The sequence below is a fragment of the Grampus griseus genome, assembly GCF_964374135.1.
Source record: "Grampus griseus genome assembly, chromosome: 13".
Lineage (NCBI taxonomy): Eukaryota > Metazoa > Chordata > Mammalia > Artiodactyla > Delphinidae > Grampus > Grampus griseus.
Genome location: NC_139007.1, coordinates 70,220,935 through 70,244,722, shown reverse-complemented (window position 1 = coordinate 70,244,722; position 23,788 = coordinate 70,220,935). Strand labels below are relative to the sequence as shown.

At 36.5% G+C, this 23,788-nt stretch overlaps 1 protein-coding gene across 2 annotated transcripts in view; it reads right to left on the bottom strand.

Annotated features, from left to right (window-relative positions):
• ADGB (androglobin) overlaps nucleotides 1–23,788 on the bottom strand; it is a gene marked incomplete at both ends in the record, with an annotated part of 169,012 nt that overhangs the window by 122,717 nt on the left and 22,507 nt on the right. For both annotated transcript variants that reach the window (XM_082669389.1, XM_082669388.1), the window contains 4 exons: nucleotides 5,619–5,828; nucleotides 7,784–7,855; nucleotides 10,819–10,911; nucleotides 15,538–15,694. In XM_082669389.1, the coding sequence (XP_082525515.1) occupies nucleotides 5,619–5,828; nucleotides 7,784–7,855; nucleotides 10,819–10,911; nucleotides 15,538–15,694 (532 nt within the window). The remainder of the gene's footprint in view (nucleotides 1–5,618; nucleotides 5,829–7,783; nucleotides 7,856–10,818; nucleotides 10,912–15,537; nucleotides 15,695–23,788) is intronic.

Sequence of the window (23,788 nt, the reverse complement as noted above, 5' to 3'; positions counted from 1 at the left end):
GGTAGATCAATAAATATTAGCATAAAAATGTCCGTGGTTAGGAAAAAAAATACAGAATGATGAGTACTGTATGATCTTACTGTCGGTAGAGATTATATATAGTAGGTTTACATATATTTGTAAAAAAAAGTTTAGGAGGGTATACAGAAATCATTTACTATGATTGTCTGGGTAGGTAGAGTCATAGGGAACTTCCATTGGCTAATTTAAACATTTTAATAATGTTTGAATTTTTTAAATAAAAGCATATATAATGTTAATAATAATGAACTGAGAACAAAAACATTTCCATTTTGGAAAAATGTAACTGAAGGATGGAAAAATAATTTGTCATGGCATGTCACTGGGTGGGAGAGAGTTTGTTTCAAATGCTGATGGCAGGCTCCGCCCAGAGACCGCGGGGTGGGGGGTATGGGAAACAGGATAGGTGATGTTGATGCTGGCGTGTTCTGCACGCCACAGTTTGAGAACTCTGAATTCTACGATAATATAGTGCTTAAAGGGTTAAGCACTTAATAAGTTAAACAAAGGTTAATCAGAAATAAAAGATAATATGTTTTTTATATGGATAGACAGATGGCAACAGGGGAAAAGGATTGGTGTCAAGGTGTGAGTTTCTCTGTTTACTCAGAGATAACTGAAAGCACTCAGAGAAAGGCTGCCAAGAGCAATACGTATCTGAAGTGGAGAGCAATAACTTAACTGCTTCTTTCAAGGAGCCCAGGGAATGCTGACATTGAAAAGCACCTGAGGAGACCACATGTGGCCCAGTAGCAGTGTTATCACTGCCCGGTGAAGGAAGAGAGAAAACCTCTGTTTTATAATACTGTTTTTATGCTACCCAATAAATTTTTGATTGACATCAAAGAAACTTGAGGCTATTTACTTACAATCCAAACTGGAAAAAATGGAAAAACTGTTACAGAAGAAACAATAGGCTGGTGTAAAAATCTGAACTTTAAATGTTATGCCTAGAGGCTCTCATTGGTTGGTTTACTTTGAAGAAATGACTAAGGTGATTGCTTCAAGAGACAACAGGAAAGGGGGAGAATATATGTAATAAGGCAGAGAAGGAAAAAATCAATGTCCAATAAGAAACAAATGAGAAGGTAGCAATAAATGGAAGAAAACAAACAGTGAGGTGTATGCCTTAAGGTGTACAAGATGGGAAAGTGGAAGGAAAATAGATGTAGGGTAGAGGATGTACCTCCAGTACATTATCCTGAATCAAGCAGTAGAGGGTAACAAAGAATATTCTTACGAACACCTTTATTAAATATTTGCAGTGAAAACCAAAGGATATACATGTAAATAGTGAATTAGAATTGGAAGAGGAAAAAAATCAAAAATTAAATTGTGTGTCTGGAAAGGGACAAGAAAAGAAAGTAGCAATATACTTTATCTTGTCGGAAATAATTTACTCTAATACTTTATTACACCTCATCTGCAAAGAGGTGTTGACTCAGCCCCACCATCTGGGAATTAGGGAGAGAGAGGTAGAAATGTCTGCTCCTAGCCCAGAGAGAACAGATTTCTACCAGCCAGAAAACCAGGTAGCCATATCTATCACATGAACACAGCCTCTGAAACAGCAAAGTTCTTGTTTTGGTCCCTTTAACAATTGCATCTGTCTATCTATTTATTATCATTGCTATCAGTGCTCTTCTATAGCCTTCTAGGACTACAGTCCCAATTTTGAAGAATGCATCAAAGGAGAGGAGGACCAGCAGTACAGTGTTGTAATTTGGCTTGTGTGTATTTACTTTACAAAAAGAACTGCAGATTGGACCAACTGTGAAAACAAGAAATATATATTTGGACAAAAGACCTGGAAAAAGAAAACATCTATAAGGTAATAGCTTCTTATATATATTTCCATATACTAATGAATACACTAAGTGGATGGGATGCTGGATGCTTCATACTCAGTGCTATAGAGAAAAATGAAGCAGAGACAGGGGAGAGAGTGTCACGGTTTCAGATAGGGTGGAGAGTAAAGGCTCAGAATGAGTGTCTGAAACACTAAACCCAGGAGATACTCGGGCATTCTAAAACAGAAAGGTTGTTATCTATGTATTCCATATGTAACCAAATTATCATTCACATAAGAATCATACATAAAGGAAAATAGACCTCAATATTAAGTTACCCCAAATAAATCACATGTATATTCTAAGTGAATAAAACTTTGGAATGCATACTCCATCTGAATGAAAGATGAATCAAAATAAAATACTCAAGAGAGAGGAAACTGTATTAAAAAAAAAAACAAACAATGATGAGGACTAACCCTTTTATATAGAGAATAAGGGATAAATAATTATAAATATGTGTTCAAAGATAAATACTAGAAAAAATGTTTACTCAAAAAACATAACTTTTATATATAGAATAAGGGATAAATAATTATAAATATGTATTCAAAGATAAATACTAGAAAAAATGTTTACTCAAAAAACATACCTTTTATATATAGAATAAGGGATAATTATAAATATGTGTTCAAAGATAAATACTAGAAAAAATGTTTACTCAAAAAACATACCTTTTATATATAGAATAAGGGATAAATAATTATGTGTTCAAAGATAAATATTAGAAAAAATGTTTACTCAAAAAACATATATACCAAGAAAACATTGAAATAAGAGTATTAGGTGGATTTTATTCTAAAAAACCAAAACAAACTATAAATTCATAATAATTAAAGCAATATGGTATCTGAATAGGATAAGGAAGATAGTGAAAGAAAATAGAATCCAAAACCAAACACAGTCAAATTGGAAATTAGTTTATGATAAAAATGGTTTTTAAAATCAGTGGGTAAAAGGTAGAAGATTCAGTATGTAATGCTGGGGCAACTGGCTGAGGTTTTGGAATAAAAAATAAACCAGTTCTTCATTTCTCACAGTAGATAAAACAAAAGATCCAGACATTAAAATAAAACTAAGGGGAAATATTTTTTGTTTTCTTGAAACAGTATCTTACTTTAAATGATAAAAATTCCTAGACTCTGTAAAGAAAAACAATGACATAATTGACTACATAAAAATTACAAGTCTCCGTTGGGTGCAAGACACATAGCTAAAAGACCAATTTAAAAAATGCTTCCTTTATATTCACATATATTATTACCTACAACATATAAAAGAACACTTACAATCCCATAACAAAACTTTAAATAACCTGTTTTATAAGTAGGCAAGATATAGGCAATTTAAGAAGTATATAAAGGATGTACACGTTTGATGGGATACCAGAAGAACTAAGCAAGTTTGGGCAAAGGAACCACAGCAAAGTCGTATTTCAGGAGAATCAGGCAGAGCGTTGCCTATGATCACTGTGCATCCCCTCTATTTTTGCATCTTGACTTAAGAACCACTGTTGGGCAAGAGAGCGTCTGGGAAGCCGATCATGTGCTTTTCCCCTGGCTCTACCAAGGGGCAGGAGGAAGAACAAACCATCTCTTTGGCTTCCACAACTGGAGGCAGCAGTGGGGAGAGAGAGAAGGAAGGAAAGAACACAGGAAAAGAGGGAAGGAAACTAATAGTGCTGAGAGTCTACTATTTGTCAGGACCTTTGCTACGTTCTTTTACGTGATTACCACATTTTATTGTCACCTGTATTTGTACCATGATATATTACATGCCTGTTCTCTTGAGAGAGGAGGTCCCTTTGCCTTTGCGTGCAAGGAACCCTGAGAGGCCCATGTGGCCCTACGAGTGGCTCTAGAAATGCAGAGGGCCAGCAAAGCTTTCTGTCAAGTCTCAGTGAGCATGAATACGACCATGCACTTCAGTGATGAGTGCCAGCAAGTGGCCTGCAAAATAATTCATACGGAATCAGTTGAATCACTCAGTGCTCAGCAGTCTAGCAGCATCCCTCACAGGCCATTCCTCAGGTGAGACCAAAGAGGAACCAGAAGAAGCCACTGGACATGAGGTTCAGTCTTTCTGACTCCCAGACCTCTTCGCTCAAGGACTACACTATCACAGGTTAAATGACGGCAGCAGACTGACATTTCCAAATTGGACTAAATACATTAAAAAAAAATTCTGAATCTAGGTAGGTTTGGGTTTCCGAGGAAGCAGTACAGTTAAAGAGAAATAAATCACATATTCTTTGCAAAATGGAATATACTGTTAATAAACGTCGACCCCTATCCAGGAGGAAATTGGAAAAGAAGGAAGGATGTCAGGAAGCAGAGAGAGAGGAGGGTGATGGGGGAGAAACTAACAGGGTTGGTTTAATGTTCTGCTTATGCTGTTTTAAAAGTCTTAATAATTTTGAACTTCGTCCCACCTCAAGTTTAGGCAAATGTGCAGAAGTGGATCCAAACACCCAGGCATCCGACCTCGTCACTCCTCCCGCGTTTACTTTCCTTCTACAACCTGTCCTCTGTGTACCCACGCTCTTAATGCCATATCCTCCCTGTCACTCCTCCGAACACACTTAATACTCTAAAGTCTACTCGGCCAAACCTGCCTCCTGACTGGTAAGCAGCGAAGATAAAGGAAATTAGGAAGTTATGTTCTCTCCTAACAACGTTTTGACTTTCAAGGTCTTTCTGTGACTATCAAAAACAACAAAACTCCTATTTTGGGTATCAGAGGCTAAGATTACCTTCTTTACCTTCCCACTGAGGTGATCCTATTAATTCCTAAGCATTGGCCTTTCAACAGTCCCCATCCCAGGAAGACAGATGGCTCCGGCTCATTAAGGAAAAAGTCATGTTCTTAGAAATACACAATGGAACGATCCCCTTTCCTCATGCCCTCAAATGTTCAAAGATTCTTTCTCCGTGACCAGGACCAACTTCATGGGTATGTGACCTGTGCAGTCACATGGAGGCCCACACTCAGAAGGACCTCATGCTTTGTTTAAAGTGCTGATATCACTGTCTTGAAATCCTTAACAATTTTTGAACAAAACGCTCTGCAAATCATGTGGCTGGGCCTGCCTGTGACTCTGGGCCTTTAGAAAAGAACATTCATTCCACCATTAAGAACCCAAAGGTGTTTCATGTAACCTAGCATTGCTAAATGTGGTGCGGGTCTACTTTGCCGTATTAACTAAGAGGTTTTGAATTTTCTATTTGTGCTTCTTACTATCCCGTTTGCTTCTTTTCAGGCAGAGGTAAAATACTTCCTGTGTCAGAGTGAGATTTGCTAACACTAAAACACATCTCAAGTTCAGGACAAAAAACGGATCGGATCAGGCCTGTCAGTAGCATATACCAAGAGAGGACTGCACCACGCTCAAGCTCAAGCTCTCTCTCCTGTCCATGACCCTGATGCCACATCAAAGAGGGGAGAGCCCTGTGCGTCCACCTGCCTACCCAGCCCGCCTACCTGGGACGGGTGAGGCAGCAGAGGGCCACCCCTCCATGGTCCTCGCAGCATCAGTTTAAAAAGCACAGGGGACTAGCATCACAGGGGATACAACTGTGTTGTTTTTAATCTCAAATTACATATGCAGGACATCCCCCCAGTAGGTACTCAGCGGATAGCCTTCGTAAACTGCCTCATCTTCCACTAGCTTCATTATTGGCATGTAAGAAAACTATATTTCAATATGAGAGACACACAAATTTTTAATGCATGTGAACACAAACTTACCATCCAGTAAAGTTTCACAACATACTTTCCATAGCTATTGAACAAGGGAATGTGACCCTTCACAGCCTTGCACAGAGAGTAAATGTGTTCCCAGGGCTTCCAGACCAGAAGAGGAGGTTCCCCTGCAGTCCCTTTAATATAATTGTTCAAAGCACCCCTATTGAATATCTTCCACATGGCGTAGATTTCGCTGATAATCCATCTCATCAGCTAGAGATAAAAGCCAGTAGAGTTCATTAGTTATTTTTCAGTTGTTGGCACTGTAATTTGAAAGGGGGTGGGGAGAACAGTTGGAAATCTACTTTCAGTGGTAATGTTAGATTCTACATGTAGTATATCCCACATTTTGATTTCTGACCTACAGAATGGTCATAGATCTTGCTTTTATTTTCAAAAAATATAGTCATAATACAAGCTAAAAAGTCTTAGCTAAGAGCTGTCTTCCAGAGTAAACGTCAGTGATTTGACATTGACCTCCACATTAGTTGCGTGCATGTGTGTGACAGAAAAGGAGGGAGGAGAGAGGGAGACAATGTTTCTGAGAGCAATGATGATTTTATTTTGGAATTAACATTATATAAAGGATTGAGCTACTCTTCTGTAAATGTTGAGAAGTTTGAGAAGGAAATGATCCCTTTAAGTCTATAAAACCAATTAGACAAGCAACGAGACATGGGAAAGAATTAAAATTACACACACACTTTACTCTGAGTCTCATATTCATGTGTTGATCTGCAGGTGCAGAAGTGCTCCAAGTAAAGCTCCCAACTGCAGGGTTTTCAACAGGCAGCAAGGAACAGTGGAGAGTTGAACTTCAGAGTATGTTTTACTGCCTGGTTTGTAAGGAGATTAAATACTTGAGACTAACATCGTAAGATTTATGTTTTCCTTAATTTGGTTATCTAGAAAATTTCTTAAAGTTTGGTGAAGTTGAAAAAGACAAATCAGATATCCTCCTGTATACCTGGAGATTTTACTACCGAATTATTTTATACTTCCTTTGTGGAATCCAAAATATGACCCAAACGAACCGATCTGCAAAACAGAAACAGGCTCACAGGCATGGAGAACAGACTTGTGGTTGCCAAGGGGAAGGGGGATGTGGGAAGGATGGAGTAGGAGTTTGGGCTTAGCAGATGCAAACTATTGTATACAGAATGGATGAACAACAAGGTCCTACTGTAGAGCACAGGGAGCTATATTCAATATCCTGGGATAAACCATAATGGAAAAGAAGATAAAAAAGAATATATATATATATATATATATATATATATATCTGAATCACTTTGCTCTACCACAGAAATTAAGACAACATTGTAAATCAACTATATTTCAATACATAAATATTTTACACTTCCCTTGAAAAATGATATGCTAAAGTCTATGTAGGTTTAGAATTCATAAAATAAGCGTATTTTAGACTAAACCATAAAACATAAAACAATTCAGAGATAATTTTATACTAATCAGTACAACCTGGCTGAAGAAAACATATTTTGATTTTAATATTGGTCAAGATGTTAAAGATCAGAAAGACAAAATGTTTAAATGGATAATGACTATGCCCCACTCCTCTGACTGGACCTTAGGAGAAAATAATCAAAAAGCCTGTTTCTGATGTAACTACCTTAGGGGAGTGGAACAGGTCTGCTTCTGATGGATAGAACCCCGGGTGGAGAGTGGGGAGGTGTGTTCCCACGTGCTGTAAGACTGCTGCACTGAAAATCTGGTTTGTTTCAATGAGGTGTTGCATTTGAGCTGCACCCCGATTTCTCCACATTAGCAAGCCAAACAACACCGAACACCTTACTCTTGGACATGATGTAGGGCCAGACTGGCAACAACTTTATGTCAATTGCTAGGCACATGGATCCGCAGGAGAAATGCCTAGATGGTGTGTACTGGGCTACCCTGGTCCATGGGCGGGAGAACAGGGGCATAAGCAGTGCTAATATTAACATCTTCCCCACCTGTTCTCTCTCTACTCAATTAAAGAGCCTTCTCTTCCTCTTTGAGTGTCTGGCTTATGAAATATTCAGTTATACCAGAACTTAAAGGTGAGCAAGACAGCAATGAAACTGACTGACTGGGAATTGCTTAAGGGCGGGTCCCAAAGGCATTCTGCAGCCAGGCTTTTCTTAGGTTGATACTCCCCTACTTACCTCACTGCAGAGTAAATGCTCATTTGCTGAAAACAAGTCAAACAGGATTTCGTTTTTCACAACCACTGGAGCCTGAAATATATATATATATATATAGAGAGAGAGAGAGAGAGAGAGAGAGAGAGAGAGAGAGAGGGGGAGAGGGAGAGAGAGAGAGAGAGAGAGAGAGAGAGAGAGAGGGAGAGAGAGAGAGAGATTACTATTTAGGAAAAGTAAAGGAAATGTAGCTTAATGAAATAGTTTCATGTGCTGCAAACAGGCCAAACTCGATTTCATTTCTCACAACCGGAGGAATTAGAAGAAATAAAAAAATAAGCATATTATTCCGTAAGATAACCCTGTTAGAGCTGTAGGTGACATTAATTTAATAATGTAATACCTATAAAATACAGTATTTTAAAATATAATAAAATGTTGTAAGATATATGCAGATAAATTTAGCATGCATAAACTCACAAACTGAAAGTTTAAAACCTGATTTGAAATTTAAATTAACCACTCAAGTTAAACCTGAAGTTTAGTTAACATCTGGTAGCTAGAAAAATGTCTTCATCTTGGATAAAAAATATTAGCTGAGACAGCTTATTAAAATCTTGCTCAACTTTAAATATTGCTATGTCTTTTAAAGTTAATATGGTGGTCATTAATTAATTGGTATATATCTAAGTTTGCTTTTATATTTAGACCACCTTTTATATTTAGACCAAAATATGACTTGTAACAGTTTTTAAAATTAGTTACAATTAATATCAACCTTATATATTTAACATATCAAAATAAAATGAAAGTTGCTTTGATTAGCAAACTAGATTTTTTTTTTTTTTTTTTTTTTTTTTGCGGTACACGGGCCTCTCACTGTTGTGGCCTCTCCCGTTGCGGAGCACAGACTCCGGATGCGCAGGCTCAGTGGCCATGGCTCACGGGCCCAGCCGCTCCGCGGCAAGTGGGATCCTTCCAGACCGGGGCACGAACCCGTGTCCCCTGCATGGGCAGGCGGACTCTCAACCACTGCGCCACCAGGGAAGCCCCCAAACTAGATTTTTGTAGAAACTAATGCCATCAATTACTCTCAATCATCTGTATTACTAGCATCTTGAAAACTCAATAAAATATTTTTATGTCTGAGAAAAATTTACCTAAAACTACCTTGAAGGCCTGAATTGACTCTTATGTTCATAATTTATAAACATAATTTATATAATTTATAAAATTACATATATATAACTTTATGTTTATATATATATATATATATATTATTCTGGTTTGTCTGATTGTGATGCAACACTTCTAAAATGCCTATACCTTTCAGTATGTACCAAATGCATTAAAATTGACTACAGATTAAATATGTATTAGATGTCTAAGGTTTGACGGGTTAGACAATAGTCATCTGCTGACAAATGAAAAGGAGGAACTGAAAGTTTCTAAAAGACAACAAATATTAAGACAGAGGTCTCTGCAATGGTATTTTAGCATCTTTATCCCCTACACCTATACCTGGGGCAAGACAAAGTTTTAGACATCTTACATCTGTTTAATATAATCAATATTGAAGGACCTGGGCCACCAATATCTGGTTCTCAGAAATAAACCAATCTGGTTATTCACTCTGCTCTTAGGGCTTGTGAACCCCCTTGGTTGGAATGGTCCATGTTGACTCTGATATCTTAAATTTAGGCTTTTAAGTTTTTTAGTAAGTTAGCTTCTCTTTGACTTAAATCATGTCCTTTGACTTCATATTTTACTTAGTGTTCTGAGGTATGTTTCTAGTGCTCTTTAAATTGTGGGTTGCAAGTATTTAGTGAATCATGAAATCATTTAATGGGTCAGGACTATATATATATATACACACATAGATATATCTATAAGATGTATCAGGAATATATATATATATATATATATATCTTTATATATATGGACTATAATGAAATAGAGTAAATTTCATATAGAAAGGTCATTATTGTTTTGTAATATTTTTGTCTAAACTTTATATATGTCCATATATATATATGTATATATATATATATATATTTTTTTTTTTTTTTGCGGTACACGGGCCTCTCACTGCTGTGACCTCTCCCGTTGCAGAGCACAGAGTCCGGACGCGCAGGCCCAGCGGCCATGGCCCACGGGCCCAGCTGCTCCGCAGCATGCGGGATCCTCCCGGACCGGGGCACGAACCCGCGTCCCCTGCATCGGCAGGCGAACTCTCAACCACTGCGCCACCAGGGAAGCCCTATATATGTCCATATTTAATGAATCTCAATGTAAAATGTATTTATCACTGTGGTCTCATACACTAAAACTTGACAAGCACTATTCTAAAACTTTCCTGCTTAGCTAGACTTTCAGTTTGGGCTATTCTGGTTCACACTTCAGCATGATGGATCAAGAGAAGGAGTCAGTGCAGAGGGAGAGGAGAGGTAAGGGGATGAATGGCAGCATTTCGATAAATACAGGTGGAAGTGTCATTAACAACAATGAATCAATTTATTTTTAGTACAAGTGTATATTCCAGAACTAAGGTATGCTAAAAGAGTAAAAGGTATAAAACTTTCCTACTTATTCAAACTTACAACACTCACTTCATGGAATTCATATCCTTCATTTGCATGGAATATAAACTCTGTACTTATAGATGGAATAGAGAGATTCAAGTGCAGATCTCTTGGGCTTGAAAATAAATGCTTATTAACACTAGAGTAAACAGACCTACACCATGTAAGAAGCAGAAAGGAGAAAGTCTGTCAGAAATTAAGGAATAAATTTTTGCAACATTTTAGGTTAAAATTTGACATCATGAAGAGAAGAAGGAAACTTGAGACCCTGAACAAAATTTCATTATTCTCTTGGAAACCAATATAAACTATATCGATAAATATTTATTTCTAATTTAAAGTCCAAAAAGTAATTACTTTTTCTTACTAAATACCAAGAAAAAATTACCCTAAACAGCTTTTAAAATGCAAATTTTCATAACTAGGATATTATATCTCATAGTTAATACGTATTATAATAGTAAAAATATCTCTTACCTGATTAATTAAAAAATCCTGTGGACGTTTCCAGGAATAAATTTTCAATGATGGTGGTAATTCAATCTTTCCTTCAGGGTCTTCAAAAAAATGCTATATAAAAAACGTATTGAGTATTTTCTCCATATAGTTTTATTAAAACAAAAACAACTCTATCTAATAAAAATGAATACGTGCATTGATCTGATCAATAAATAAGCATTTAGAGTAATTTGTGTGTTTGTTCTCAGAGCGAGTTCATGCAGTACTTGGAGAATACTGAAATTAACAATACTGTATTTAATTAATGAAACCTTGATTATGAGTAGCAGTTTGACTGCAGAGGAAGCAATCCAAACAAGCATGAGTGGCTTGGGAATGTGAATTAGGTATGGTGGGGATTTTGGATGGGCCAGATACGGCCACATTTTCCACTGAAAATGTTTTTTTTTAATCTGAGCAGAGAAGATTGAAAAGTATTTACTTATTTTTCAGTTAGAATCATAAAAAAGATGATATGTAAATGAAATCTGTACCTTTGATCTGACTTTCATTTATTGTTTTAATTAAACTTGTTATTTTGAGATAATCATGATTCATAAGCCATTGCATGAAATAATACAGAGAGTTCCTATGTTCTCTACCCAATTTCTTCAGCAGTATCATCTTGCAAAACTATAGAACACAACCAGGATATTGACACTGACACAGCCAAGATATACAGAACATTTCCATCAGCACAAGGATCCTTCTTATGCCCTTTTATAGCCACACCCACCTTCCAACTCCCCAGTCTGTGCTTAATCCCTACCACTTGGCAATCGCTAGTCTTGACGTTTATAATTTTGCCATTTCAGTAATGTTATATGAATGGAACCCACCATATAGTCTATAACCCTTTGGATTGGCTTTATTTCTCGCTCTGCCTAATTCCCTGGAGATTCAATCCATTCAAGTTGTTGCATGTATCAATAGTTTGTTGTTTACTGCTGAGTAATATTTCATGCTATGGATATTTGTTTGTTTACCACCTGCCCATCGAATTCCATCTGGGCTGTTTCCAGTTTGAGGCTATTACTAATAAAGCTGCTATGAACATTTGTGTATAGGTTACTGGTTTTTGTGTGAATGTGAATTTCCATTTTTCTGGGATAAATGCTCAAGAATGCAATTAATTCTTTAATTTCTGAGCCCCAACTATGGGTCAATTAGTGAGTTCTGGAGAAAGAATGATATCCATATGCAAGCAGTCTAGCAAGTCAGAGAGACTTCAGGTAGCTGCTATGTAAAAATTCTCATAGCTCATAAAATGGTAGGGGATGGGGGGATCTTTACAAGAAATAACACGACAATTTCTAGGATTACAAACAAAATGCTAAAGGAACATAAACTACCTGTATGGGAAAAAGAAACGTAATCAAATTTCACCTCAGTTAATAGGCACAGGGGAAAATATACTGTTTTGTGATTTTCATCATAATTATGTGTTTACCCTAATGCTGGTGTGGCTTGAGAAATAGGGTATATGTTTAGGGCATTGTCTAAGCGTTAAACATAACAAGTGTCTATGTATATCTGGAGCATGTGGTTTATTGTCAAATTTAAGATACTGGAATAATTCAAATGACGATAAAGGCACCCTAACATCTAGTCAAAATGATGGAAAAATGAGTCCTTAAAAGACAAACTGATGTTTTTTCAGGAGCTGTACTAGACTTCCGGATTTCTCTCACATTGCTTTTTTCCCTGCAAATATTAATTTAGTAATTTTAAAGTCCCCTATCTGACAATTCCAAAAGAGTCTCCTTTGGATCTGTTTCTATTATCTGATTTTTCCTCTTGATTTTTAGTCACTTGGTTCTGTTTCTCTTCATGTCTGGTAAATTTTGATTGTATGATATATGCTGGATATAAAAATTTATACACGTTCTAAATGATGATGTCTTCATCCAGAGAGGAGGATTTTATTGCCTTTTGACAGGCAGAGCACAAGATGAATTTGACCTAATCAACACTGGGTCTTAGGATTTGGCAGGACTGGTGTGATTTTGGTTTGTTCTTACTCAATGTGGAATTCTGTAGCCATGTTGAGGCACTATAAAAGTCTGGAGTGTTTAGCAAGGTCCCTTCACTTGGTGTGCATTGAATCCCATTCTCTACCTATCATCTTGAAATCTTTTCTCAATTATTAAGCTTCCAGGCTGCTGCTTTTTACTCATTTGCTCAGCAGCAAAAGCTTCACACTCACAGCTTAGGAGGTAGACAAATGTCTCAAAATAAAATTGAATGCAAAATTTACAGATCACTTCTCTGTAGTTACTCTGAGATTTGGGTTCAAGTTCTGGCTGCTTTCGCAGTCCCAGACAATATCCTCCTTCCCTTCAGCCCAGAAAAACTGACATAAGCTCCAGGCCACTACTCTGTGCTTGCTTTCTAATTTCCATGCCTTGAATTAATAAATGTCTTTGAGGAAAAAAAATAGTGGGGCTCATCCCATTGTGATTCCCTTTTCTCCAGGATTTGAGCCCCTCTTATTGTTAATGCTAATCTTTCCATGTCATTTTGCTTTAGGTATATTTCTTACATCCACCTTACAGTACTTTATCGTATACGTCTTAATTCGGTTCACCCTTTTCTTGCTGAGGAAGTGAGACATAATGCTGGACTTATAGGGGAGGGTTGGGCATCTGAGGCTGATTTCCTGATCACTAGCCTCACATCTAAAGACGTGGCCTTTGTAAAATTCCAAGGATAACTGCCATGGTTACATGCTTAAGGCAATTTATCCTGGTAAAATATGGATGCTGCAAATCATGGCTCAGAGCTACTGTGCCACCATATCATAGAAATGCAGTCACAGTGCTTGGAGGGTCCATGACTCACTCCAGTGGGGAAACTATTGCTTCCTGAGCCACGAATGCTGAGGTTGTGGAACAGAACCGGGGGTGGAAAGCAAGGTTCTATCCCAGATGGCATCACTCTGCACCGTCGTAACAACCAGGACTTGAGCTGTGCTCTCCTACCTTGTGAAAGCTGTGGTGGCAGAATGGGGTGTTAGTTAAGGTTCTGAAGTGTCACCCCCTATTGGAATAGCCCCTATTCACAGCAGGAGTAGGGCTAGTGCTTCCCAAATCATGCAGTTTTATACAGCAGCTAGCAATAGTCCTATATGTTGACCCCAAATGAAATGGACGTCAACTGTCCATTTGACCAGCGCACTTATTACTGCTCCAGTCTCAATGGTTTTCCTCCAACAAATGTTCTTCTAACAGACTTGCCCTTGTTTCAATAACATTAAGTTCAAGAATTTGATACCTGAACTTCCAGAGATCTGTAAGAATTTTTCATAGTCATCTAATAAAGATATGTTTGTATTCTAAGGTCCTTAAAATGTTGTTTTATATGCTATTTCTTATTTCAAAGTTTTCAGGTACTTTTGCTTTTCCCTTCCCTGTTGATCCTTCACAATTTGGAGTGACTCATCTCTGGATCTCCTCCAGAGCTCAGCTGCTCAACTGAGGATCTACACAATCTATCTTACTGATGAAAATTCACAGACAATCCCCATAAGATCTGAATTTCTATAAAATATGTAGAATATGACCATTTTATTTTGAACCCAGAGAGTTCAAAAGTCCTTTGCATCTAAAAGTTCATAATCACCTTAGGCATGGTACAAAGAATGCAGTCCCTCACATATTGTTATTTGAAATTGTTCAAATAGTAACAGTGTCAGCAATTAGTTATAATTATTGAGCATCTTTTGTAAACAAATTACTGATATGAATCATGCAGTTGGTGACTGCATTTTGTGAACAAAATGTAAATGCTAATAAGTACCATTTCAGAGTGCTTTATGCAAATAAAAACACTAGAGTTCAACCTAGCCATTACGGTAATTTTGTTTGTGTTTTGAAAATTGTATTGCGTTTTCTTTTTTAATATCTTTTTTGAAGTATAATTACTTTACAATGGTGTGTTAGTTTCTGCTGTATAACAGAGTGAATCAGCTATACGTATACCTATATCTCCATATCCCCTCCCTCTCCGTGTATTGTGTTTTAAAAGTACTTTTGTTGAATGAATTACTGTACCAAATAAATGGGTTATATTTAAAATGCAACCTAGACCGGTACCTTCTATAAAGAAGTTTTTAGAAGAAAGACATTTTTAAGTAAGCAAAAGAACCTAAAATAATTTAACTGGAAAATGTAGGAACCCCATTCTCAGCTCCAATCTCAGGGACACAACATGTTTAAAAGCTACAGGTAAATGAAGAGTAACCTAGATTTTTACCCAAATATCTTGGGGTGCAGATATTAAGAAGGATTCAATTCTTATAGTAACATCTCTTAAAGATTTATCTTGCCTGTAATCTCCAAATAACAGCTCACAGTTTTGTGGGGGGCTCTCATTTTCTAAACCACCATCTCTAAATGTCTCGTTCCCAATTCTGTTCAAAATCCACTTGCTAGCCTGTTCTATCAGTTTTCCCTTTCTTTCATTATGACTCTTTGGTCATTTCTCTCCTCCCATTTACTCAAATGTGATTCACCAAAGCTCAGGACTAAGGCTTGGAAAGACAAGGTAGGATGGGGGGAGGCATGGTGGACAAAGACAAAATTTATCTTTTGAGTGGAGGCTGTGGAGAAGAGGGAGCACGTGCACACGTTAACAAATCCTATTCCATTATACGATTAAACACCAAAATGAAATCTAGTCATAGTCAAGTCTACTTACAAGTACAGGGCCTTTCCCTGTTTTGTCCTTTTCTTTTGCACCTTTGCCTGCATCCCACTTCTCAGCATTTATGTCTGCCTCGCTCCATTCTGGCCAGATTGGAAACTTCCCCTTCTTCTGTTCACTGGGTTGCACATTACTGCCAAAAGGGAACTGACTAGAGACAGAGCGGGGAGGTGGTTTTCATTCAGATCTCTGAGGTAAAATACTGGATTAATTTCATGATGTAAATTTAATTATCTGGTTAGCAATCATGTTAAACATATTTTTCAATACAGTGGATGGACACCTTCCACATGTTAAGGTTCTAAAGACAGAAATACCCCAGAGATTATTCTGTAAGCAAATTTTGAGCATTAGCCCCTACTTATTAAGGCAGGACATTCATCATAAACACAGAAGATGCCACGAAGGGGAATATTTATATACAAACCATACCCAACGAAAATCCTTTACATGTATAATAGTGATTGCTTTTTGAAGATCAGTGAAAATATAATTTGGATGTTCCCAAATATAAAAGTGCTATATGATCATCATTTTAAAAGAAAATTAAAAAATACAAGTCAGATAAATAAGAAAGGCATACTCACCTCATTCTAGAAACCACACTGTTAAAAATTATCCATCCTCTCAGATCACTGTACAAGGATATACATCTTTCCTCAAAAATGACATCATTCATCATATTCTCTTTTACAGATTGCTTTTTTCCACTTATCAGTACATTGACAGTGGATAGTTCCCATGCCAATAAGTGTTTAAATACTAATTGAATGATTGCATAATCTTCCATTGTATGATATATTGTCTTTCATTTAACTAAGTTTCTATATTTGGAAATTTGAGGGGTTTGATTTAAAAAAATTTTCACAATTATAAACAAGACTGTGATGGCTATCCTTGTTGCCAAATCTTTGCATACATTATTATTTCCTTAGGATAGATTTTAATAAGGAGACTTACTGAATCAAAATATATGCAGGTTTAAAGTCTGTGATATATTTTGAGTAATTTTCTGCAGAAAAGCTGGACTTACTTTATACTCTCACTGTGAGTATATTGGTGTTTTCCTATCTCTAAACCTCTTTTGCTTTTTCTACATTTTTATGAATTGTAAAATCTGAAAAAGGCATCTTCTTAATTATTCAAGTTTTTAGCTACTTGTGAGGCTGGAAGCCTGCTCTAGACCCCGGGATAAGCAGTGAACAAACCAGACTAAAATCTCTACCCTTATTGAGTTCATACTCTAGCAGTGGAGACACAAAATAAACAGCATAAATTGAGTAAAATAAATGGTATATTATAAAGTGAAAAATGCTAAAGGGAAATATAAAAGAGGAAAGGGGACCTGAAGAGTTAAGTTGCACAATTTTTAATACAGTAGTTAATGGAAAATGTCTATAATAGGGTTCTATTTAAGTAAATAGTGAAAGAAAATAAAGGATCAAGCTATGTGGATACATGTGGGAAGAATGTTCCACAAACAAGGAATAGTATTCCAGATGCAAAGAGCATCCTAACTTATTTGAAGAATAATAATGAGATCAGTGAGGCTGAAGAGGGGGTTAAAAAGAGATGATTTCAGAGAGGTAACAGGAGGGGCAAAGATAATAAAGGTGATCTGAAAAAGGGAAGCACATGGGTCTTTAGTCTGAGTAAGACAGGAAACCAAAGGAGGGTTTTGAGCAGGGATATAACATGACATAACTGAAATTTTATAATCACTTTTGTTGCTATGGTCAGAAAAGACAAGGGCGACAACTCAGAAGGCATTGAAACAATAGGTGAGAGCTGGCGGTGGTTTGGACCAGGTTGGTAACAGTAGAGGAGGCAAGAAATAGTCCCTTGTGTATATTTTAAAGGCAGAACAAGTAGATATTGAGTTGATATTGCCTGGAAGACAGAAGATTATGGCATGGGACAAAACTGAGGTAGGCAATAAAGCAACATTTCACTTTTGAATGAGTTGTGTTTTAGATGTTTATCATACATTCATGGAGATATTAAATAGGTAGTTAGATATAGAATTCTGACGTTTGGAAGAAAGAAATAGACTGAAAGGGAAAATTTGAGAGTCATTAGCATTTCAATGATATCTAAACTCTTAAGATTTGGTGAAATCACCAAGAAAATGATCATACATAAAGAAGAGGCAGTCCCACGGGTGCTATTCAAAATGCCTAACAACGGGGAAGGAATGAGCATTGACTGGTCTAAATAGATGCTGTCCATGATCCTGGATCAGGGTCTTCAAAGCCACCAGCTCCACCAGACATTTATTCTTTACTAAGTAGTAGGGTCGGGGATGTAAGGTCCTCAGGGTGGGTCAGGGACCCAGGGCAAGAATCAGAAAAGACTGGGGATCAGGGTTATTGGTGAGGTTATTGTTAAGGCTACTCACGAATCAATATAAAAACATTTCAATATTCTATTAAACAGTACAGCTACATATCTGCCCTAGTACTCCATATTAAAAGAGAAGAAAAAAACCAAAAAACTGAGAAAAGCAGTCAGTGAGTGTGGTAGATAGAATAATGGTCCCTCAAATATGTCCATATGTCCATATCCTTATCCCCAGAACCAGTGGATATGTTACCTTCCATGGTAAAAGAGAGTTTGTAGATATCCTTAAGTTAAGTACCTTGAGGTGGGGAGATTATCCCAGATTATCTGGGTAGGTTCAGTGGAATCATAAGGTCCTCAAAACTGGAAGAAGGAGACAGAAGATGTCTGAGGGAGATGTGACTCCTGAAGACTAGACAGAAAAATGCAAAACTTCTGATTCTGAAGACAGAGGAAGGAGACCACAAGCTGAGGAAGGTGGGCAGCTTCAAGAGGTTGGAAAGGGCAAAGAAATGGATTCTCTCCTTGAACCTCCAGAAAGGAATGCAGCCCTGCTGACACTTGTTAGCTCAGTGAGACCCATTTTGGATTTCTGACCTCCAGAATTGCAAAATAATACACTTGTACTGTTTTAAGTAACTGAGTTTGTGGTGTTTTCTTACAGCAGCAATAAGAAACAGTGAGGTAGGAAAAACACAGTAGAGGGTGACGCCCTGGAAGCCAAGTAAAGCGAGTTTTTAAAAAATGAGAGAATGAGCAACAGATCCAAATGCTCCTAACAGATCAAACAAGATGAATTATTAACAAATAAATATTGAACTTAGCAACAAGAAGGTTAAGGTCTCTGCAAATTTCATCTTCTAAGGTCAAGTTTGGGAGGGACTTTCCTGAACACCCTACCTAATATAGCAACCCTCACCTCTGTGCATCTTTTCATCTTTAATAGCACTTGACAATTCTCTCACTAATCATTTATGTGCTTATTGTATGTTTCCAAACATAGGGTTTGTAAGTTCTCCAGTGGCAGGAACACTGGGTTTTTCTTCACTCCCTCTATCTCCACCAACTAGAACAGTGCCTGGACAACATGGGCAATCTATATATTTCTCTGTCATCTACCTATTTACATGAAATAGAAGAATATATGTCTTTATATTTCTACAATTTCTAATTAGAACTGTTTCAAATTTTTATATTTAGGTAGAGATTGACCAGATGTTCACCAGTCCTGTTTTCCATTTCCTATGTTTCCCATACTCCTTTGCAGGTTGGCTGGTATTTTGTGATGGTGTTTTGGAAAATAGCATGTGGGGAGTGTGTTGTATCCCACCTTTATGCTCCTAAAACATTTCCTGAGATACTTCTTACTCTCTTCCTGCTTGATGTATGGCTCAGTCCTTATGAGAAGACTTTAGAAAATGGTAATACCACAAGATGGAAGGTGCCAAGAATCCATGTGGTAGCACATGCAAAGGCACCACTAAACTCCTGATCACACTCTGGTATGAATGAGAAATATCTTTTGCTGTGTAAGGTCACTGAGATTTGGGGATTGTTTGACACTGAAGCGAGCATTGAGTACTTCCTATTTGCTACTTTGTCATTGCAGCTAGCATTGATTACTAACATTGACTAACATAGAGTGTAATTCTTTTCTTAGGGTTTGGATTTCTTCCTTTATATCTCTAATTATTATAAACATATACATGGTAAATTACATAAAGATCATTTTTCTATTATCAAATTTGTGACACCTGATTCTCTTGTTTGTTGTAACTTCTGCCTATCTTTTCTATATTCTTGTGTTTTAGGACACATTTATAATGAACTTATCCTCATTAGGATAAGGGTTTTCTTTCCCTCCAATCTCCTTCCTCCAAGACAATCCTGTGTTGAAAGAATGTTCTTTGCATGCAGTATTGAGTTTTCTTCTTTCACAGACCCCAAATGAATAAGCCATCCAGAAACTTACAGGTACTTTAAAATCAGACGTCAAACTAATGTAAGTCTCAGTCCAAGGGTTTCCATTTCTCAAGGGAAAAAATCTTTTTTTTTCAGCCAGACACCAGCCAGAGAAATGCTAGCTTTCTTATCAATCTCTCTGTGCTTGGGTGGATTTTTCTCATTCACCTTTTTACCGAGAATTAAACTCGTGAAAAGCCATGCCTTCATCTAATGTGGGAGCAATCCATTTACTCATTTGGGCTCAAGATCTTGCCTTATATGCGATAAAACAAGAGTCCACTTTCATCAACTGATAAGGCAATGCAGCAGCTTCACCTCAGAGCCATGCCATTCTGACTTTCAGTTCCATCCTTATTTCTGGATCCTGAACATTTTTATTTCTTTATGTAGGTGTTTCTAGGTATTATTGTTATTTTTAAAAATTGTGATCCACCATCTTGCTGGAAAAGAAAGTCTGATAATATATACATCGTAAAGGGGTGGTCCTAAGTAACATGTAAGCGAAGGAAGACTAGAACAGTTTTCAGGGAAAAAGGGCAATTTTTCATAGTATTAATTTTAAAAATCAAGGCATAACTTAGTGTATTATAGTACCTCTGTTTTATTGAGTGTTGGTACAACCTTACAGATAAAAAGAAATTAGTGATTTTGTATCCATCAAAACCATGATAAAATTACCTCATTCAGGAAGCTCAAAAATCTTAAAGGCTGTTTTGTAAAAGGAAGATTTAATTTCTTAAAAAATAAGGGCTCTGTTGAGACTGTTTTGCTTTCCTCTTCATTCTGTCAAGTGTAAGTATATTCTGACTCCCTCAAACTGTTAAGCCTTATTACTAATTGGTCTACTTTCCTTGTAACATGTCAACTTTGTTTCCATCTATACTGAAGATCACTTAAAAAGAATCTCATTAGAGGTATCTTACACCAGCTCAGTAGCTCCCCTATTGTGCTACACACACAGTACAAGCAAGAGTCAAATACAGTCCAATGTCAAATATACTGTAAACTTCAAATGACCATGTACAACTGCTGCTTTTGAAGCTCTCAGCACGGTATCTCTTTGAATTTCATTGCCAGAATGTACCTACTGTTCTAGCATAGTCAGGATCCTTTAAAATATTCGTATCACATTATTCCTGATTTCATCAATTCTGAAAACAAGATGATCTTTCAACACAAAGGTAACCCAGGACTTTTGAAGATTTAGGAACTGGTAATATTGGGAAATAAATGCTGAACATTTAGAAAATTCAAACATGCAAAGAAATCAAACCGTCCCCTGAAAAAACTCAGGAGTATACAGAGTTACTCTATTTGTATAGCAATATACCCAAGTACTAGTAAATGATTTAATTCATTAAAATTACAAGTTGTATAAAAGATTTTGAAGATAAGTATATTCTCTGCTACATGGCTAAATGCTCTCTTCCACATAGTAGGTCTAAATATGCTATTGAGATAAGTGAAGTGTCGCTGATGCATTTAGGAGAGGCTAGCAATTTATAAACAAAACATAATTGTGGAAAGTTATTTCAAAAAAATTTAATAAAATCAGTGAGGAATGTTGAAAATATAAAATATGTATATTCCAAATGCCAAATTATATTCCAGAGGAAACCGATGTTTAGAGGGAAGAAAAATTCCAGAAAGCCAGGCAAGGGGCTGATTTCCAGAGTAGAAATATAAAATATAAAGGTACTCCAGGGGAAAAGAGAGGAAGCGTAAAAGAAGCAAATTTATAACAGCGGGCAAAGTCAAACAGAATAGTCTGACGTGAAAATGATGCATAATGTAAGCAACAGATACACAGGTGTTAAAATAATTATATATATACAGTTTTCATTACTAAAGCGAATTGATCATGATTGGAAGCCACTGAAAAATGTAAGTGGGTGGTTACCAAAAGGCAGGAGGTGAGGGCTGGGCAAAATGGGTGACAATGGTCAAAAGGTACCAACTTCCAGTTAAAAAATAAATGTCACGAGGATGTAAAATACAGCATAGTGACTGTAGTTAATAATACACTTGTATCTTTGAAAGTTGTTAAAAGAGTAAAGTTGCTAAAATTCACATCACAAAGAAAAAAATGTGCAACTACATATGGTGACAGATGTTAACTAGACTTATTGTGGTGATCGTTCAAAACATATACAAATATCAAATCATAATGGTATATTCCTGAAACAATATGTCAATTATATCTCAGTTTAAAAAAGTCAATGGACTAAACCTGTAGTGGTGGATTGGGGGCTGGAATAGTGTAACCCACAAGCAGGTACTGGGAATTGGAATTGAGCAAGCTTAAAAGTCTATTTTGGAAAAGAAGCTGAATTCACCCTGCAAATGTCAGGAGACCAGAAATAGGCTTTGTGAGTGAGCAAGTGGCTAGAGTATTCATGAACTCCTAGCACTGAACTAAGGCTGGAATAACTCCCCTTATAGTTTATGGTGTCAGAGGCAATATGCCACTTTCCTATGATTCCATGAGGAAATCGGCTGGCCAAATGGGAAAAAATGGGGATGGGGGTGGCCCTCTACCACCATGGATGTGGTATCAGGGATAGCACTTCCTGCATGGGAGAAAAGCCTCCAACCTCCCCATGTTAAGACTTGAGTGGAAGCAGGGGTGATATAAAAATGCACCCACCAATCAGAAAGGACTTTGCTCTTGTATTGGAACAGAGTGCTAGACGCCTGAGCTGGTTTTTAACCATTTAGTAACTGAATTGTGGATAGGTCCTGGGGTTCTCAAAAAGGAGTCAGCGTTCAATGGGAGAGAAATATTCTTCAGGGAGTTTGGAAAAGCAGCTACTTGCCAACTGATAGGAAGTATTTCAATAATGTAACAACTATCCTGTCCTTTTCACTAGAGCATCCCTACTGGATGTCAGAATGGGTAGGGAGGGAATCATCCTAAAAGCCATCCAAACCTCATGGCAGAAAATAGCATGCATGAGTTTAAAATATGAACTAAAGAACTAACATTACAAAGCAAAAAAAGAAACTTAAAACTGAAAGGACAGTCAGTAAATATAGCAAAAGAAAGAAATCACACCCAAGGAAAGAGAAATAATGTAGCAAACTTAAAAGGTGTTTAAAATGAGTATATTTAGAATTACCAAAAAGATAAAGGAATAAAATTTCTTCTTTGCAATGAGAACAGGAAGATGTCAAACAAGAAAACAAAAAAATAAGACCAATATAAAAAAGAGACACTGGAAAATTTTAGTAATGGAAATTTCAAATGTTGAAAGAGTAGACTGAATAAACCTGAAGAGAACTAATGATTTAGAAGGTAGAATTTTAAAAATCAATAATTTTTAAATAATAACAAAATAATAAAAACCTATAAGTTTTAGGATGAGTTTTTCTATTTCTGTAAAAAATTCATTGAGATTTTGATAAAGATTGCATTGAATCTGTAGACTGCTTTGGCTAGTAATGACATTAAAATGGTTTTCCAATCCATGAACATGGGATGTGTTTCCATTTATGTCTTTAATTTCTTTCAGCAATGTTTTGTAGTTTTCACTTTACAAGTCTTTCACCTCCTTGATTAAGTTAGTTCATAAGTATTTTATTTTTCTTGATGCTAATGTAAATGGAATTGTTTTTGTAATTTACTTTTCAGATTGTTCATTGTTTGTGTATAGAAATACAATTGATTTTTTGTGTGTTGACTTTGTATCCTGCTTTGATGAATTCATTTATTAGTTCTAACAGTTTTTTACAGAATATTTAGATTTTTGGAGTTTCTTTTTCTTTAAAACATGTAAAATACAGTCCATGCATCTGCCATTTTAAAAAGTTTCTCATCCTGTAGCAGATAAAACCAAATATGCTTTGGCTATCAACGTTCAAGAAATGTTTCAAAATGCTTTACAGTGTAAAGATAATAAGAAATTTAGCAAAATTTCAACAAACCTGTATAAAAAACAGA